Source organism: Myotis nattereri (assembly GCF_964212035.1).
Source record: "Myotis nattereri genome assembly, chromosome: 13".
NCBI lineage: Eukaryota > Metazoa > Chordata > Mammalia > Chiroptera > Vespertilionidae > Myotis > Myotis nattereri.
In genome coordinates, this window is record NC_138088.1 from 51,798,357 (window position 1) to 51,818,523 (window position 20,167).

Below are 20,167 nucleotides of genomic sequence, written 5' to 3' on the forward strand. Positions count from 1 at the left end.
TTTATCTTAGCTGTTACGTTTAGAGCAGCACTTTAAGACTTGCAAACAATTTCAAGAAGCACTGGAGTCCCATCTATGCTTCAGGAGGAGAATTTAATACTTAATATTCTGATCCTTCCCCAAATTCACTGCGGGCTTTGCCAACGTGTGCGGGAGAGCATTCAGATTCCGAGGGAGGCTGGCACAGCTTTGTCACTGTGTGTACAGAACTGAAACCTCTGACACTTTCGGAGAAATAACATTTTACTTCCTATTCTTTGAAATAAATGCAGGAGCGAGGAAATGGGGCTAACTCATACAGACAGTAAAGCAGAAAGAAGCTTTTAATATAGCTGTTCTTTTCTACCTGGGTTGTGTTAAGCTGATAATTCCATTACCATCTATCAATAAGTAAGATGGATCTGATCGCCCTAGCTGGCTGGGTGGGTCAACTGGTTGGAGCATCGTCCCATATACCAAAAAGGTTGTGGGTTCGATCCCAGATTGGAGCATGTACAAGAGGCAGCCTATCAATGTTTCTCTCTCACATCGATGTCTCTCTCTCTCTCCCTCTCTCTAAAATCAATTTAAAAAAAGGATATACAGTGGCGCCTTGACTTACGAGTTTAATTCGTTCCAAGACCGAGCTCGTTAAGGAGTTCGTTAAGGAGCTTGTTAACTCAAATTACTCTAAGTTCAAATTACTCTATCAACTCAATGCAAAAAATTGGCCGAGAGACAGCTGGTATCTCAAAAAACTTGTTAGTCGGGACACTCATAAGTCAAGGCCCCACTGTATCTGATTTAGTATCTGGTAAGGGATCATCAATAATACTTAGTATTATTATTGTTACAGTTATGAATCAAACCATAAGGAACATTTACTGAGGACTTCCTATGTTCCAGATGCGCGCTAAAAGCTTCATGTGCTTTTATTTAATCCTCATTTAACTCACTTCATCCTATGAAATGGGTGTTGTCATTCCCTTTCTTTCTAATAAAGGGACCGCGGTTGGAAGCGATGAAGTTACTGGCCCGAGATCATCCGGGTAGCAAGCAGGTTTTTCACACACAGCCATCCTTTGGGGAGCCTGTGCTGCTCAGCACTGACCACTGAGCTCACGACCCACCCAGTGCCGTGAGCCTGGAAGGAGTGACGAGAAAACACCCACCTCACTGCAGTGCAGGTAGCTGTTCTTGGCATGAACCAGGTCCGGGGAGTCGACCACTGAGGTGAACTTGAGACTGTCTGGTTTTTTCCGGTACTTGGTCTGTAAAAAGGAGGCAAAGATACCCACGTAACAGTTGAATGTCAGGCATTTTTCTGGATGCAGCACCCTGGAGGGGATCCCAGGGCAAGAATCCCCGGCCATTAAAATAAGCGGTGGGAGTTCAGCCAGGCCGGTGTGGCTCAGTGGTTGAGCATCGACCCATGAACCAAGAGGTCACCAGTTTGATTCCCGTTCAGGACACATGCCCAGGTTTCGGGCTCGATCCCCAGTAGGGGGAGTGCAGGAGGCAGCCGATCAATGTTTCTATCTCTCTATCCCTCTCCCTTCCTCTCTCTCTAAAAAATCAATTAAAAATTTTTTTTAAATGGTGAGAGTTCAGTTAATGAAACTATCCCTGTGCATCTTTGAACACCTGCAATCAGAGAAACCCTGGACACCCTGAGTAAACTGAGAAGGTGAGTGGTAAATTCTGTGCCCTGCCCCATGAAAACGATGAAAACGATGGGCCCGTTTAGATTATATTGTTCACAATCTATCTATTGAGAGCCTTCTAATGCAGTGGTTCTCAACCTTCTGGCCCTTTAAATACAGTTCCTCATGTTGTGACCGAACCATAAAGTTGTTTTCGTTGCTACTTCATAACTGTAATGTTGCTACTGTGATGAATCGTCATGTAAATATCTGATAGGCAGGATGGTCTTCGGCGACCCCTGTGAAAGGGTTGTTTGACCGCCAAAGAGGTGGCAACCCACAGGTTGAGAACTGCTGTTAATGCATCTTCCATCTTTCACCACCCAATCTGAACGTGTCTTTAACTCCTCAGCAAAGAATTCACTTGGAGAGAAAGCTTGTTCCATTTTGGGATTTGGCTGCAAATGGCCCTGGAAGAATACTGGGCGTTCAGTGGCCATGGGGCTCTCTTGGGAACCGCACCCCCCCCCCCAAATAGGTTCCCTCTGCAGAAGGAGGTTAGGGTTAGGCTGTAGTCGCAGTAGAGGCAGGTGGGTGGTACCTCGCTGATGAGCTCTCCAGCCTTCTTTGCACTCTCTATCTGCGGGGAGCTCAGCGCCAGCCATCCTGTGCCCCTCATGCCCATCAGGTCTGACTTGTAGCGGAACTGCGGAAAGAAGAACATTTCATCAGGGAGGTCTGAGCCTGTGGGGGCTTTGGTCATGACACTCCATCACAGCATCGCGACACCTGCACGCGGAGTGCATTCTGCATGATGTTAAGCGAAGGTGTTTGAATGTGTGCACTCTGCCAGGGATTAAATAGTGCATCGTGCGTAAGACACAACCAGAACCCGCCAGCGTGATGGCAGGACCGGAAGCGGAGGATGAAGACCTGTGGGAATGTCCTAGTAAAGGAAGGGCTGAGACGTGCTCCAGCCCGAGCACCAGCCCAGGATGCTGTTTCATTCTGGCAGTCACGTGACTGACCAACTGCCTCAACGGGGAAACACTTTCGCACTCCCCATGATAAAAGTGCTCGGAGCTCCGGGTCCAACCTGCTGTGACTTGGACCAAGTCACTTGGTCCAAGACGTGACTCAGTTTCTCTCTCTGATGCCTGGAGTTCATAGCAACCACTCTGTGCTCAAACAAACAAAAACAAACAAAAAAACAAACAACAACAAAAAAACACTGGAGAGTATTTGGGGGCAAAGGCTACTCTATTCGCCACGTGTTTTATTCCCTTGTGGTAGTGGGCGGAGTGGAGGGGACCATGAGAGCAGGACTCTAAAAACAGGACCAAACTCAGATACAACCGCCTAAATGTATCTTTAGACTTGTGTGCAAGCCATTTTAACCTTTCTGTGCCTCAGTTTACCTCCTCCTCCCACTGTTAGTCATGATGTGCTTATATTACAAAAAACGGGCTAAGGCTTTCCCCCCCTTTTTTTTTTAAGGACTCAGAAGATTAAAACTGCAGCATCATTCCTGGGAGAAACGAAGCAGTGCGTTAAGACAATGGGTCTGGTGAGGGGTTCCGAAAGCCTTAACCTTACTGCTATGCCTTGATCTGCCCACCACCACCGACGGTGAGACTGCGCATGCACGCTTCTCTTCTTCGCTTTATGGCTATTAGGCATTTTTAAAGATGGAAAAAGACCCTCTGAGGAAATCTAAAATTTGGATCTAAACAAAGTTGATAGCATTCCTCTAATTTAGACATCAGCTCTGCCGTAACGCAAAAATATCGCTCCGGAGACCGGCCTTGCAGCCTTGTTAGTTCCCTTTCATTTCAGGATTCACAGGGGCCCTCGCAGCCGGCCTCAAAGAGGGTCCGTCTCTGATGTACTGTCTGCTGGTGAATGCCCCCGTGCAAATCCCACTCTGCTTCCCAACTGATGCAGGAGACATCACTCGGGTTCAGGAGCAGGTTTCAAAACCCCGTGTCAACCACACTGCTTTTTAGAGCGCGATCTTTCAGTCTATACCTGCAAAGCTTATGCCTTCCACTCTGATGAAGAACAGAGAAAATTGGATAAATTTCTAAGTTAGAGGGAATAATCCTACAGGGCCTCTTCACAGCCGGGCCTTGCTCCTTTCAGAAGCAAGATGAAGTGGGGAGCGCTCTTTCAACTCGCCTTTTGTTGCGCTGCACAGTACAATCGCAGGTAAGTCAGAAAGCAAGATGCGGGTTCCCCAAAGATCTGACTGCGCCTCTGACTCTCTTATAAAATGGACGGTCTATTAATATTTCAGCTCCCGGCCCAGCTTTGACTATTTACACACACCCTAAAAACAACACGCCTGCCTCAGAGTTCACGATAAAAAAAAAAGGGGGGGGGAGGAACTGGAGGGGGGTCGAGAAGACGCGGCTACCCAGAGATGGCTTCGAAGAAGGATTCTAAGATAATAAGAGACCTTCTCGAGCAGCCTGGCTGAACCTGGCATCCCCATGTGGCAGCCTCACCCTTTTTCCTTGCACATAGTAAGGCCTGGAAGCCACCTGCAGATTCACACACTGTGTTGTAGCACAAGCTAAGTATTTGGGTCCCTGATTTCTTTTTTATTTTTCTATTTTTATTGATTTCAGAGAGGAAGGGAGAGGGAGAAAGAGATGAGAGAGAATCGCCGATCGGCTGCCTCCTGCATGCCCCCTACTGGGGATTGAGCCTGCAACTTGGACATGTGTCCTGAACAGGAATCAAACCCTGACCTCCTGGTTCATACATAGGTCGACGCTCAACCACTGATCCACACTGGCCAGGCTGGGTCCCTGATTTCTAACAGGAGCGTGTCAGCAGTTGCGCCTAGGAGGTGACCATGGGAAGGGTATATTTGTCATCCTAATAAGAATCATTATAATCACTGCCTTGCATAAGGTGTGCATTGCTTTAGACTCCTCTCGTTCAGTTCACACACCATCCTGCAAAGGAGGGGTTCTTATTTCCACCTACAGGACCATTTTGATGTTCAAACGATTGTTCAGAGTCTCAGAAGTGCCACCAGCTGCTGTCCTCTGGGCATGCCACACCTGGGGCCCTGGAGAGACGCCTCAGGAGCTAGAGCACCTGGGTTTCCTAATCCGGCCACCTGGGGGAGCTGGAGAGCACTGAGCCGGAGTCGGGAGACAAGTGCCCCGCTTGGCCTCGTACTGGCTACATGGTCTTGAACAAGTCATTTCCCGGCCAGTTTGTGACCCTGCTCCACACTCAACCTGAGGGTGAACAGTGCAACCCTGTAGTTCCAGGAAATTATAATAATAACTGGAACATCATTCGTTGATTCAATCATTGTATCATCATTAATCATCAATCATGTGCTTAGAATAATGTGCCTGTGCCATAAGCAAACTAAGAATAGTCGTTGCCTGAGGGCGACCAGAATTGGGAGGCCTGGTGTAGGGAACGTCATCAGAACAGCTCATTCTTACTGGGGTTTTCCATGGACCAGGCACCGTGCTGCGTGCCTCATACAGACCAGTTCTCAACTGAGAAATGGCTTCTCCCCCGGGCGCACTGCTGTCCCCCAGGTACATCTGGAAATATTTTAAGACATACTTGACTGTCACACTGGGGGAAGGTGGGTGCTATTGGTATCTACTGGGTAGAAGCCTGGATGCTGCCAGGATGGCCCCCACGACAAGGAATTCTCCAGCCCCAAATGTCAAAGGTGCCAGAGTTGAGAAACCCTGATATGGATGATGAGGGTGGATGTGACAAGAGTCCCGTGGGCTGTGCTCTGAAATGAGAGCGCCTCCCTCCTGGGCCTAGAGAGCCAATGCGCGCATAGCCCGTACGTGCTGATCACACGTTACCATCGTTGCCATGTCCCCGCCGAGGACCCCAGGCTTGGAGGGGGCCTGGGACTGGAGCTGACCTCCAGCCTGCTTGGTGCGCTTGCCTGGGAGAGGACCTCCTCTTTCTGGGCCTCAGTGTCTGCTCTGAGCTGTAGGAACCATGACTCCCCGCAGGGAGCTCCCTCTGGAAGGGCAGGATGGTACCAAGTGTGGGCTCCGGAGCCAGCCCTGCCTCGACACTTCCCAGGTGACCTCATCTTAAACACAGGGGTAAGAGCCTGGCTGGTGTTGCTCAGTGGTTGGGCATCGACCCAGGAACCAAGAGGTGGATTGTCCAATTCCCAGTCAGGACACATGCCCAGGTTGCAGGCTCCATCCCCAGTAGAGGGCCTACAGGAGGCAGCCAATGGATGATGTTCCTCTTTCATCGATGTTTCTATCTCTGTGTCCCTCCCCCTTTCTCTCTCAAAAATCATAAAAACATATATAAAAAGTAAAATGAAACATGAGTAACCTCCCAGCACCGTAGCGAGGGTGACAGTAACGGCGATCAGTCAGTGTCAGCTGCAAGACATGACTTTTCTATCATCACCATCACCTCTGCCATTAACGATCGGGCCCCTCTTCTCTCTCGGACCCTGTGACGTCCTCCCCACTCACCCTCCTGCTTCACTCTGGCCTCAAATATGCTGAGGCTGCTCCTGCTCTGGGCTCAGCCTTTGAATTTCCTATTCTGTTTGCTGGAGAGCTCCATTCCCTTCCAGCATCTCGTTGCTCTTTGCGCGAATGCCACCGTTTCCATGACCCCGTCTTCCATTTCACGTGTGTATGTACACATACACACAATCACACCCTCCTACCCACTTCCCAGCTTTGTTTGTCTCCACAGCAGGCATCCCACTAAATATTCGACTTATCCTATTTTATCTCGCTCCCATATCATGGAACCACCAAGAGCACAGGACATTTTTTTGTTGGCTGCTGTAGTCCCAGCACCTAGAATAACACCCAGTGCATAGCAGGTGCTCAATAAATGTTTGTTGAATGACGGATTGACTAACTCCAACCCAGATAACACAGACTGAGCAAGTCGTCGTTGGGCATAGGGAGTGTCTGACAGCTAAGGAGGGAGCAGAGATTGTAAGTTACACCCAGGCTTGCTGGTAGGAGGAGGGTCAGGAGCTGGTGTCTGACCCACCAGGTGCCCCTACCTCACTCTGCAGGGCGTGAGCTTTCTTGGCCCAGGCCATCTTCAGGTCCTCGGGCAGCGCCGTGAACTCGTGGCACCGTGTCCTGTAGTCGTGGTCGCTGGCCAGGGCCTGGGCCTTCCTGGCGTGGACCAGGTGCACCATGTCCATGGGCAGGTGGTACTGTGCTTGGCTGCCCACTGCCTGCCTCCTGTACTGCAGCTCGCTCTGCAGCTGGCCCACCCGCCGGCAGTGCCGGAGCCGGGGGTCGTCGCTGACACTCCGCGCCCCGATCAGCCTCCCTCGCTCCTTCACAAAGTCATGTCTGTAGAGAAACTGGAAGAGAAGGCCCGCGGGTCAGGGGCTGGCGTGCCACCTGCTGAAATCCCACCTGCACGTTCTCACCGCAGACCCTAGAAAAGTCGCCTGTTCTGACAGTAGGAAGTGATGATTATAAGAAAAGCCACAGTGAGGCCAGCCTGGGAGCAGGCTTCCTGCCTGGGGGACCAACAATTAAAACATCCCCCCATCCTTCCTTGCTAATTACAGCCAGGTCCTCGGGACCAAAGCGAGGTCCCCACTCTCCACACTGCCCGCATCTCCTGTGGCCAAGAGGAATTCATCAAAAAGGGTTAAAAATAAATGTATCCTTTCGCACTTGGCAAAACGTGAAACCCAAAAGACAGGACCCGTTTATCTGAAGTCCACATTTTCTGTGACTTGTTTGTGGGGAAGAGAAAGTCACCTTCATGTCCCAACGCGATGGACGCCATCAACAGAGCAGCTGCACACAGCCAGCAAATCCTAGCACACAGCCGGCGTGTGGATCTGCAGAGAGCCCGGAGCGAGACGTGCTCGGGCTCAGTACAATTTCTCTGGCGCGTTTTCTCTCTAATTCTGGGTGGCGTGAGAAAGCAGGCAGTTCCCCGGGTCCAGAGGGACGGTGGCCTCGACATCGCAATTAGAAATAAATCACCATCTCCTTCCTGCCCGAGACCTTTGTCTGAATTTAGCTTCTGATTAACAAAAGCTCGCTTCCCCTCCCTCTGTCAGAGAATCTCATTCGTAACTAATATATTCTGCAGGTGACATCCTGTCTCACACGGCGAGAGATTTGCTTTAATTCAGGAAAATCAGCTGCAGACCTGGTTTTACATGAAGTTAACAGAAATTAGGCGAGACAGAAGGTCATATCATTCCACTCACATCACTGGCGATATCTCCAGAGACCCGAGCAGCCTGGAAGGGGAGCGCGTCTATTGTCAGCTTGTAGCCTTGAGCACGGAGATTATGCCAAGACTCCTTGTATTTTGCCTACAACGGAAACACATGTAGATTTTCTTTTTTAAAAAAAATCACATGAATCAATGAACAAAGGCTACCCCTTTCATTCTGTAGCACCGTGTCCCAGAACCGATTTCTGACAAGCGAGAGCTTTCTGTTTTGCAAAGAAAATCTCATCAGCACACCTGCTGTCGCTGTCGTGGGCTCTGACATGTTAGGAACGCAACACATTTGTGAAAAGGTCTGTTTAACATGCGCATCGAAAAGACACGTGTGTGTGTGTGTGTGTGTGTGTGTTTTCACGTTCCTGTGAACGCCGGAAGGGTCACTGTTAGGTCACGTCACAGACATACGTGGCTTTGGCGTGTGCTTGAACTTCAGCAACAAGAAAGGCTTACGTCACTCAGGTTGGCCGCATTTGTTTTCGCTCGGACGAACTCGGGCAGCCCCAGGGTCATCGTGTACTGGTGTCTCGCATCCTCCCCAGCTGCTTTGTAGAGGCGCTGGGCAAAGAGAAAGACAGGAAAAGCAAGAAAAGCAAGAAGATCAGCGCGGTGCATGTCTGCAGGCCTGGAGGTCCCTCCCTCGCTTGCAGTCGGGAAACACATCTGTAAAAGGCCTTTCGCTGTGCTGTGGGTGCACCGCCAGCCTTGGGCAAGATGTTTCTGTCCACGAAGGCTTTTTGCATGAGTTGAATTGAGTGACATAAAATGTATAATAAGAGACTGCAAGTTACTTTTGACAGGGCTCAGGACGTGATACCTCCAAACAGGGCACCCAAGCGGAAGGGATGTGAGAAGTGCAGGTGCTACAAGGATGCTCTCTGGCTCCCCCCACCACCCCCCCCCCCGAGGCAGGTCACGAGCCCCTCCAGTGCGGGTGCCCTCCCTACACCTGAGGAAACAGCATCCTTATCTCCGAAGACGAAAGGGACGCCGCAGGACGCGGAGAGGAGCTGAGCAAACAGACCTTGCTGAATGTCCCCCACTTTCCTACACTTAGCGGATACCCTTTGTCCTGTCACATTTCCCCAGGACTTTTCACTTTTCCTCAAACCCAGTGTAATAACGCTCGGGCTTAACCATGTCTTCAGGTCTTCGGTTCTTTACAAAGGCTCCCCTACCACCTGACATGCATATTAAATAAACGTTTGTGCTTTTCTCTCGTTAATCTGTCTTTTGTCACAGAGCCCTGGCCCAGACCCTCAGAAGGGAAAGAAAAAGGTGTTTTTTTCCTCCCCTACACTTCACTCAATAATAGTCCGAGGAAAGAAAAACCGTTTAGGTAGTCTATCTCAACGTTCTTCCCACATAAACTTTTCCCTCAAGGACTCAGTGTCAAGACAACACGAAGACGTGGGACGTGTAGGAGAAACGCTGCCATGTGCAAGGGACGTTCCCAAACCCTAGTCTGCGTTTTTTCCTAAAACTGCAGATCCTGCCACAGGGGCAGCCACCCCAGGGCCAGCCTGAGGGGTCTCCGCCAGGGCAAAAGCATTTATTCATGTGATGAGAAATGGGTCTGTGTTGGCTGAGCTCTTTGAGGCCATAACAGGTTTTGTTACCCCACAGCATCCAGCTCACCACTCGAACAGGAAAGGTTCAACTGGAATTTAAAACTTACAACTCATGAAAGAAGCCCTTGGGACGTACTTATCCCAAGTGAGAGTGGGAACTAATAGTAGAAATAGCCAAATCTCAACCGACTTCTAAGAGTTAGAGTCAGGGGGAGAATCTTATAAACTAAAGATGATGCAAAATTTAATTCTCTGCCAAGTTCACTTTCTATTTCAAGCTTGTCCGGCAGCCACTAAGAAGAAACAGAATTGAAAAGATGGTTTAACATGAGATTCCTTTCCTTGGTTCCCCCTCCGATAGATGTATTAAAGTGTAAACTGGGTAAAGGATGAGTGAGAAGACACGACGAGGTAGAAATTCGAGAAGTCTGACAAACAACATACTCTAGGACAGTGATGGCGAACCTATGATACGCGTGTCAGAGGTGACGTGCGAACTCATTTTTTTGGTTGATTTTTCTTTGTTAAATGGCATTTAAATACATAAAATAAATATCAAAAATATAAGTCTTCGTTTTACTATGGTTGCAAATATCAAAAATTTTCTATATGTGACACGGCACCAGAGTTAAGTTAGGGTTTTTCAAAATGCTGACACGCCGAGCTCAAAAGGTTCACCATCACTGCTCTAGGACTATCCTTGGCTCACCACAAATCCCCCCATGACAACCATCAGAATGGCGCTACAAAAGTGGTTACCCAATATTTGCTGAGACAGAACAAATGAATGGCACACCAGTATGTCTCAAAGGTTAATACGCAGTCAGTGGGTCTGGGGTGGGGCCTGAGGCTCAGCATTTCTAACAAGCTCCCGGGAGAAGCAGATGCTGCCTGCTGGTCTGTGATTGCACTTGGACGAGACGGAAGACAACCAGATTTCCACCTGGGCCTCTTCTCCTTCGGGGAAATATTTAAGCTCTGTATAATGGCGTTCTCTTCTCCTAAACCTCCATGCAAACACCCAGGCTTTGCACCACCTCCCCAAACCCACACACAGTCACACATATTTTTAACAATCTAGCAGTTTCTCCAAAGCCCGTTTCAAAGCCATCAGGGGGAGACTTTACCTCGTTCGTAATCTGGTTGCTGAGTTTTGCTTGAAGGAGGCTGGGGGTGTCGGTCACAGCTGTGTACTTGAATGACTGGGGATGCTGACGGTATTTGCTCTGAATTCACACACGAGAAGGAAGAAGAAGACGTGGTAAGATATAAGACCAGCTCTTGAAACACTGGTGATAAAACCTCTTTTTGCAAAGGCTGGTAGTCTGTCAGCTGGAATCGAGTCTGTCATTTGCTCTATGGCCTCAGAATTCAATGGGATGGAGGAGCAGAGAGGAGCATAGGACAGACCGAATCAGACACTTAACCAGCGGGAAAGGGAGAGCTAGCCCTTTGCTATGAATGTGAACGTGACTATTGAAATTCCAGTTCTGCTCCCAACCTTTGCTCGTCATAAATCCAGGGCTCCTCAGCGTTGGAAACATACCAGAAACACCTGTACATATGCCTGCACCCACCCCAGGAGATCAGGATTCAGTAAATTGGCAGTGGACCCAAGGCTCTGGATCCTAACAAGATCCATGAGAATTCCAATGCACCACAAGGTTTAGAAACCACTTGTTTTGGAGATTTCATTGGAAAAGTGAAGCACAAAGTTAAATCTAAACTTTGGCCAATTCCGCTGGTGTAAGCAAGCCATCAGCCCATCTAATACTACCCAATCTGGCCACTGACCACCCTTCGCTTCCACAGCCTTCCATTATGCCCTCCTGTCCTTGATCTACCATGAATAGAAGTCCCAAAGCCCTCAAGGGCGAGCAAGATTCCTCAGGATTCAAGGAGCTTAGAATTCTAAACCTCTATAATTCTACCAAGAAACTATGATCCAGCTTAGAGCAACCATTTCATGTACAGCCACCAGAGAAGCACCGAGCTTCGATGAGTCCCAATCATAACAAAAACTAAACAAAGGTTGTAAAAGTATCCCCATTTGGCTGATTAAAATGTTGAGGCTCAGAGAGGTTAGGTGACTAGCTTGATGTCACACAGCAAACGAGTGGAATTTCAGCCTCCAGCTGTTGGTCTCTAAAGCCTACCCTGTTTATACTGCACCACAGCGCCAATCTCCAAAAGGACACCGGGAGATACAGCTAATGAGTCAGTGAAGTGTGAATAATTCTTTTATGTTCACAACAGAACTGACTCGCTAGCTGCAAAGCTGTCTTAAATGGCATTTGGTCTAAATGGAGAATCCAGTGCAAAGAAGAGAAGCCGGGCAAGAGGTTAGCGGCTAGTCACCAATGTTAATAGTGGAACATATAACTCACTTTCACAGTGACAACAAACAGATGGTACCCAGCCGGCATGGCTCAGTAGCTGAGCATCGACTTATGAACCAGGAGGTTACAGTTCAATTCCCAGTTAGGTCACATGCCCAGGTTGTGGGCTCAATCCCCATTGTGGGACATGCAGGAGACAGCCAATCAATGATTCTCTCTCATCACTGATATCTCTCTCTCTCTCTCTCTCTCTCTCACCTCTGAATTCAATAAAAATATATTTAAAAACAAAACAAAAAACACCCGATGACTATGCAACAACCTCTGCTGTAGAAATATACTGACAGCCCTCACCCCTTGAGTCCCAGTTACCTCACTGATGAGTTCAGACGCTCTTTTTCTTCCTTCAATCTCTAACGTGCCTGGAATGACACAGGCCACCCCTCGCATGAAGTTCAAGTCCGACCGGTACTCATTCTACAAAAAAACAACACTAGGAATCAGAAGAGCCAAACTTGCAGAACAAAGGAGCAGAGAGAAGCCAGAGGACCCGGGACAGGACAGCGCCGTGGCTGGGACTCAGGGCCAAGCCGGTCTCTCCAGATGTCTCATACTCAGCCAACAGCTTAGTGAATGCTCATTAGGAAAACAAACGCTGGGGCGGATGGCGGTTAGAAAGTCAGTCGACTCGGGGCAAACGTGGAAATGGTCTGACAGGTCTTCTAAAACAAAACCCAGTGGAAGGTTAAGAAAGAACTAATGAATGAATCCAGAAGAATGTCGCAAAGGCCTGCCTGAGTCTGCTGAGTAAGGCACATGCGGGTACCTCAGTGATGTGGGCTGACACTTTAAAGGGCCCCCAAGTTCACTCCCCTTCAGCCACCTAGGTCCCGCTGGGCGCGCTGCCTTCAAATCGCTATCAGGGGGAGAGGTGGGGCCAGCGAGGGCTGTGCTCAAGTGACAAAGGGCCCGCGAGCTGAGCCTGGCAGCTCCCGTCCCTACAGCTGCTCTGCGGTTCCTGTCAGCTTCTGTCATTCAGTAAACGCCGCACACGGGCATAAAATCTGAGCAGACGACAGATACCCAGATCTGAGTGCCGCTGGGCTGGCGCCGTTTCCTTTCTGACACAGGCCCGTTAATGCCAGTCTCACAGCACAAGAGCCCGGCAAGCTAAGGAGGCTGCTGAGACGTCCTATATCTCCTTGGGAGGGAGGAGGTCCTCTTCCCCCTCCCCCCTCCCCTGCCTGCTTCAGAAAACAGAGACGTAAGCCACGAATGCACTTCCAGGCTCAGTTCCCCTTCTCGTGTACAGCCACGTGACCTTGGGCAAGCTGCCCGACTCCTTCCAGCCTCACTATTATTTCTCTGTAAAATGGGACCAAGACTATTAGTACAGGGTCATTTTGAGGTTTAAATGCGATAACGAATGAAAACGCCAGGCTGGGAATTCAGCAGAAATACTCCATAGATGGCTGTTGTTATTAGATCTGTGCAGCTGTGCTTTCTATGAAGAGCTAGGTAGGAACATGGGGGGAGGGGGGTTTTCAAAGAAACCCCAAGTTTTGGGTATCCCTTCTCTGGAGGCCCCCACTGAGCCAAAGGGAGCCGCCAGGTCAGTGCCTTGTGGGCAAATCGGAGAGGAAAGAGCCCTGGGAGAGAGAGGCCAGGTCTCCTTACCTCGCTCTGCAACTTGTGAGCTCTCTTGGCACAGCTGAGCCTCAGGTCCTCCGCCAAGGATGTGTACTGGGGGAGCGGGTGTCTGTAGTCCTGGTCGCTGGCCAGGCTCTGCGCCTTCTTGGCATGCACCAGGGTGACCATGTCCAACGGCAGATGGAACTGCGCCTTTGAGCGTTCAAAGCCTTTCTTGTAATTCACCTAGAGGGGCAGACAGATCCACGGCAGCTATTTCAAAGCCACCATTCGCCTCAGGGGCATCAGGGACAGCGACTGCCATGCCACTGTCCCAGGGAAGTCTGGGGGAGGTTCTTGGCAGGGACAGGGTTCCTTGCTTTGGGGACTGGCTTAATACACAGAACTAATCTCCAGGTCCTAACGCTCAAGACGGGCTCTTCCCATTTTCCCAAGGCAAAAAGATGCATGGCGACCCGAGCCCTCCCACCACAGGTTCTTCCCTTCACCTTCTCAAGTTCAGGTTCTAGACACCATGGAGTTTCCTCTCAAGCTAGCTTATGAAAGCTTTTTCAAAGCATCAGATGCCCTCCCAGGAACTCTGGGAGCCAGGTGTAGTGGGTGGCCACCTAGGAAGCCAGTTTGGAGGGGTGGATATTTCCAAGGGCCCAACCCGCATCCCGGGGGGAGAAAGGGAGGGGCCTGTTGGCAGACCACAAGCTCCACCGAGTCCCGGGAGGAGCTGTCTGCAGGCCTGTGAAGCTCACTCCAGGCTTCTTGGGAGTCAGACGCGTAATCACCACCTCTTAGCTGCAGCCACTCCTGCCTACCCCCAGTCCCACCCCTGCGAATCCTCCCCTCACCTCTACCATAAAGCCAAGGACAATTCATGTCCAACCCCATACTCTTAGGTCAGCACCCCACGACAGAATGGGGAAAACAATGATAGAAATGGGGCACTGAGGCAGAGAACACAGGAAGTTGTGGAAAGAGTGTAAGATGCGGAGCTGGCTCCACGTCCTGGTTCTGCCCCTTTCCAGCTGATCTTGGGCAAGGGGCTGAGCCACCCAGAGCATAGGTCTCCTCATCAGTACACCCACCCAGGATGAATAAACAGATGACGTTCCCAGAGAGAGTCTGACGGTTAAATGAGACATTGCATGTAAAAGTGTTTGGTCCTCTGTAACATGTTGCCACATATCAGATTTCATCACTACTACTAGCCAAGTCCCACATATACTAATATGTGCCAGGGGGCAGGGAACACACATGTGCCAGCATCCAGAGGGGTAAAGTCAAGGGTTGTAATCTGAGATGCCTCCAGGAGCCAGACAGGCAGCAAAAAGAAGTGAAGGAGGAAGTGGGGGACGAGGGAGCGAGGGGGTCGGGCTGCATGACCAGGAAGGCCCAGGTCCCTCTAAATGCAGCTCTCCGTAATCAACGGCACCTGTAGCTTTGCAGACTCCAGAGCCGCCTCCTGGCCAGAAGCCCAAAACTTTAATGTGAAAGTTCCCGTTTTTAAAGGCTTGCAATGAATTCACTGCAGACCCAACAAAACGCTTCTGCAATCCAAATCCAGACTTCAGGTCCCTTTTAGAGGCCGTTGGGCAAAAATCATAGAACTCCCAGCCTGGAAGGAGTAAGGGGTCAGCTAGCCCAACCTCTCACTTGACGGAGGAAGAAGCTGAAACCCAGAGGGGCCAAGGGGCCTGACCAAGCCACAGAGACAGTCCCCGCAACCAGAGGACGATCGACATTAGCCAGCGGCGCATGGTAGGGGGTGAGGTGGGGAGGTGGGGGGGGGGGTGCGGCTCTGTAGCATTCTTCTCCCACTCACTTCACTCTGCAGCGAGCTGGCGTACACTGAATGCGCAAGGCTGATATCGTCTTCCAAGCTCCGGGAGCCGAGCATCTGCCCTTTCATTTTCTCAAATGCCTCTTTGTATTTGTACTAAAGGGAAAGAGAACAGGAGAGAGTAACAGCTCGGGGACAAGGGACACGGAATGGAAGAGGTGGGCATTGGGCGAAAATGTTTTGTTCTTTTGACAGTGACTGGGTGAGTTAAAAGAAACGCGTGGGAGTCGTCAAAGGGCCCGTTCTTTCATATGCAAGACTCCCAATGACTAAAGGGCTGGGATGTGACATGGCAGGATGAGTGAGCGCTCGGGCGGCCCACGCTGGAAGAAGGTGGGTGCATTGTCAGCAGTCTCCGCACAGGGACCTGCTTTAGGAACACGCTGGGCGGAGGGTGCATTTCATCTGCCCAGGGTCCATGTTTACAAAGCATCTGGCTTTGTACCCCAGCCAGGGCAGTTCTTTTGTTGTCAGGTACGTCCTTTCTCATTGGTCGTTATCTGATTGCCCTGCCATAGTCGGTTGGGAGAGGAGAGGGTATTATCCACAGGCTGGGGTCAGGGGCAGAAGGCAACCACATCGGTTAGAATTAAACGCTGCCACGGTAATGGAGATGGATGCTCACATCGCTGATGATTTCACCGGAGGCCTTCGCCGCCTGGAATGGGATGGCGTCCAGCCTCAGTTTATACCCGCCGTCTCGTAGCTTGCTCCAGGATTCCTTATACCGTGTCTGTTGGGAAGATGTGCACCAGTAGAGACCGTCATGTGGCCTGCTGGCTTCCCAAGCTCCCGTTACCAAAACGGGAATCTGGTTTGTCGTGGGTTTGTCTCCCAGTTGGGAAGTCAGAGATCCCTGGGGTTTAGCACAAATCACCAAAGAGCTGGATCCTGGCTCCTGCCCACCTATGGGGGAGGGGGTGTGTGGGGAGGGGACGGGGGTTACAAAGCAAGAGCTTTGGAGGCAGACAGACCCAGATTTCTGTGAGCAGCAGGTCAACTGCAAGAAGGAGGCGTGAGGCTGTACGTGCATGGCTCTTTACGTAGGATAAAGAGAACCCGGCTGTCTCCATCAAGGAACAGGTAGGGGGGCTGACAGAGACTCTGGAGGTGAAGGCCCCAGTCTCTCTCCTTGCCACAGCCGCTGGATAGACTCACCTGTATTCTGATGCCCACATACCAGTCCCACAGTGCACATGCCCCTTGCACTAAGGCATTTCTCTTAGGCTCCTCCTTGTAAATGACCTCGGCGCTCCTGCAGGACCAGCCACCTAATCCGCAGGGCCCAGTGCAAATGGGAATGCGGGGCCCCTTGTTCAAAAATATCACACATTCCAAGACAATGACAGAGCATCACACCAAGCGGGGACCTTCTGGGCACAGGATGCTGTGTGTCTGCGCAGGTCCCGAGGCCCCACAATGAAAACCCGTACCCCTCCACCAGCCTCACCTCGCTGATATTCATGGCATTGAGCTTGGCCAGCAGGACTTCCGGGAGGTCGGCTGTCTGCGTGTAATGATGCTTTATGTTTTCTCCTTGTTCCCTGTATAACCTCTGTGGGCGGAGAGAGGTTTCGCATTAAACCCAGAAGCCTCCCCCACGCAGCCATCAGCCAAGTTAAACTCCAACCAACAAAGGTGAGGCAGCTGCCACCTCCCCAGAGACAGGACCACGGGCGCCCTGCCTCCGTGTGGATTTCACAGCCAGCGTGGGGACACACGCTTCATTCCCTCCCGAGTTCTACATCCCCGCTCAGAACACGACAGGCTGAAACTGCACCCTGGGTTAACGCTCCACTGGTAGCACACGGCTGAGACGGGTGTCAAATGACCAATGAGGTCCGGTTAACATCCGTGATTTTGTTATTAACTATATAAGCTAAGAGAGGGCATCAAAACTCAGGCGGCATGAGAGACGATGGCTCATCCACAGGTGAGGTTTTCCCTGGATTTACATCAATCCTCATCCCTCTCCCATTGCAAGGATTCTTGTGCTCAAACTGTCTCCTGCGCTAGCTGGTTTGGCTCAGTGGATAGAGCGTCGGCCTGTGGACTGAAGGGTCTCGGGTTCAATCCGGTCAAGGGCACATGCCTGCGTTGCAGGTTCAATCCCCAGTAGGAGCGAGCAGGAGGCAGCTGATCAATGATTCTCTCTCATCATGGATGTTTCTATCTCTCTCCCCCTCTCCCTTCCTCTCAGAATTCAATAAAATATATATATATTTTTTAAAAACTGTCTCCTGGGTGGGTCTAGGGCACTGTTCACCCAGAATTCTGATTTGGGCTTTGGGATATTCTGGTAGTGAGCAGGGACACATGGCTCTGGCAACAGCCACAGAGAAAGTTTCTAAACTGGGCTTTTTTCCACCCCGAATCATATCCGATGTGTCCAAGTTTCTGTGCATCACAGCACTGCCCCCTAGAGTTGGTTAGGGTAAGGAAGAAGCAGGTACTGTTTTCCTTCATACAAAAAAGTTCGTGTTTCTCAGAATCCAATTTGATCCTGATGGCTGATTATCAAGATAGGATACATTCCTAAGCCTGAGCGTTTTTAAATCATCCCAGAACATATTCGGACGGGTGCTCGGGCCATTTCAGAATGCCTGTCGAATAAGGCACAACCGGAATACCTGGCCCAATTGGGAAACAGGGGAGCATTCTGAAACCGCTCCCCATAAGGCTGGTAGATTTTCCTCGTAGCAAGTTGAATGGTTTGAAGACATTTCACAGGCGTGTGTGCCCTGCACAGAGATCTGTGGCCCTCTCTCAGCGGAGTCAGCCAAACCGGGCGTCCTCGGGTGACTTTTTATAGCACCCCGTCTTTCAATGAACCCTGAGCTGAGAGGACAAAAGGCCAGGTCTCGGCTGACGTTAAACTGGGGAGATGAGACGTGGCTTGGCAGTTTAGCCCAAGGTACATACACGAGATCCAAATCATTTCCAAAGCCTTGGGAAATTCCAAGAGGAAGAATTCCTGTCCTTCAGACCCCAGGAGCCCTGAGCCTGGCTTCAGTGTTCCATCTACTGAGAATTGCACCTCGAAAGTTCCAGTTCTGCAAACCATGCTTTAAAACAAAAGGAGCCGGGGCAGGGGTGGGTGGGGGTGGGGGGTGGGGGTGGGGGGAAGGCCCCACCACAGACAAATCTTCCCGACATCCAAACAGGAAAAAGTGAGCCTGGGGCTGTGGGGTGGCGGAGCCCCAGTTGGCATCCTGAAAGCGTTCACACCCCCCACCCCACATCCTAATGAGGCAGCACCCCGCTAAGGTGAGCCTCAGCAAAGGACAAGACGCGCCTTCATCCCGAGAGCAGCAGAAGGAGCAAGCCAAGAACCCCTCGGCTTCAATCGCAGGGTTGAAAGAGGCGCCCACTCTCAGAGTCATAATGTATATACATTATCGCTTACATCCACTGCTTGGGTGTAACTAATTCTGGCCTGGACCATCTCCGGAGTGTCTTTAATGCTGGTAAACTTCAAAGCATCTGGATGCTGACGGTACTTCTTCTGTTGAGCAGAAAAAGATCAAAGCTGTGAATTTTGTGCGGCTCTTTCATGCCATTTGAAAGAGAAAAATCATAGGTTGCTTGAGATTAGAGTGAATTTGTGAACATAATTATTATTCGGCTTCCTCCATCTTTATACCCTCAGTGGCTTCAGGTTAATATTTGTTTCCATTTAAGAATAACCTCGTGTCAATTAACATTAAAGTCTATCTACCTGGTGCAAAGAAAACATCTCAAAATTAGGTTATACCAGTAAAATGCTGTGGGAGACACACTTAGGAAAGGATGTCTTTTTTTATAGGCTTCAAATACTGCCTCACAGTTGTTTACAGATCTTCGTTTGAGTCTCCGAGGCAAGAAAAGAACATTCATAGTTACATTTATCAATGGAAGCTGTCTAATTTTCTTTCCACAAAAGGACTTGGCAGAGATGATCACAGTCAAAACCCTCGCATTTAACAGTGAGTGATCATACACTATCTAACCAATTCTGACCCCGGTTCAGTTTTGGTTAACAATGGTTAACAATAACAAGGAAAAGGGTAATGGGAGTCATCATGCAGCTTGAAACAACAACAACAACAAATTCAAACGCTGGTGAAGACCTACAAGCCCCATTTTGATTCTAAAAATCGTGCTTAAATGAATTTGTCTTTCAATCAAAGCACATTCTCAAAAGAATAGAACGGTTGCCATCTTCATGGAATTAGGAAGCGTACCTTGCCTCCAATCAAACAAGCATTTTATGAGCACTCCCATATCGTGGGTTGTCTTAAGAAGTCACAGCTCAATATCCATCCCCTGACTTTGTAAATAAAATTTTATGGGAACACCCCATGCTCATTCATTTGCGTACTGCCTGTGGCTGCTTTCACGCTACAATGACAGAGGTGATTGAAGGGTTGTGACAGAAACCGTGCGGCCCCATAAAGCCAAAAATATTTACTATCTGGTCCTTCACAAAAAAAGGTTTGCTGACGGCTGCTTTCACTGATAGGTGGGGGTGCTTGCGTGGCTCTTCTGATGGAGCCTCACGTTCCGTCTGAAAATTAAGAGGTCAACCCCATGTGACACTAACCTGGAAGCATGCCAGACTGCAGCGAGATGGTTGGGAAAAGGTGCTAAAAGATGTCCTGACTTCCTGAAGTTTGAGGACTTGTTTGAAGCATGGAAGGTAAGCAAATTTGTTGAGTAAATTTGCAAAATGAGGTGGAAAATTAAGACCCTTGTGGGGTAGATAGCTCCAGGCAGATCCCTTTGCTGCCAGACTTGGATGCATGGAGGCATCACCATGAAGTCTAAACGACGTGCATAATGGTCTTTATTCTTTGTGTCTTGTTATGAGGGGTCCCTTCTGGAGAGCTTGGGGCCATGAATCCTCAAATCTACATGTTT

At 49.9% G+C, this 20,167-nt stretch overlaps 1 protein-coding gene across 4 annotated transcripts in view; it reads right to left on the reverse strand.

Moving 5' to 3' along the window:
* NRAP (nebulin related anchoring protein) overlaps window positions 1–20,167 on the reverse strand; it is a 64,889-nt gene that overhangs the window by 8,080 nt on the left and 36,642 nt on the right. For all 4 annotated transcript variants that reach the window (XM_081104711.1, XM_081104710.1, XM_081104709.1 and 1 more), the window contains 12 exons: window positions 18,675–18,773; window positions 16,719–16,823; window positions 15,894–16,001; window positions 15,251–15,364; window positions 13,462–13,659; window positions 12,157–12,261; window positions 10,573–10,671; window positions 8,328–8,432; window positions 7,852–7,959; window positions 6,670–6,981; window positions 2,224–2,328; window positions 1,152–1,250 (listed from right to left, as the gene is read on the reverse strand). In XM_081104711.1, coding sequence (XP_080960837.1) covers window positions 1,152–1,250; window positions 2,224–2,328; window positions 6,670–6,981; window positions 7,852–7,959; window positions 8,328–8,432; window positions 10,573–10,671; window positions 12,157–12,261; window positions 13,462–13,659; window positions 15,251–15,364; window positions 15,894–16,001; window positions 16,719–16,823; window positions 18,675–18,773 — 1,557 coding nt within the window. The remainder of the gene's footprint in view (window positions 1–1,151; window positions 1,251–2,223; window positions 2,329–6,669; window positions 6,982–7,851; window positions 7,960–8,327; window positions 8,433–10,572; window positions 10,672–12,156; window positions 12,262–13,461; window positions 13,660–15,250; window positions 15,365–15,893; window positions 16,002–16,718; window positions 16,824–18,674; window positions 18,774–20,167) is intronic.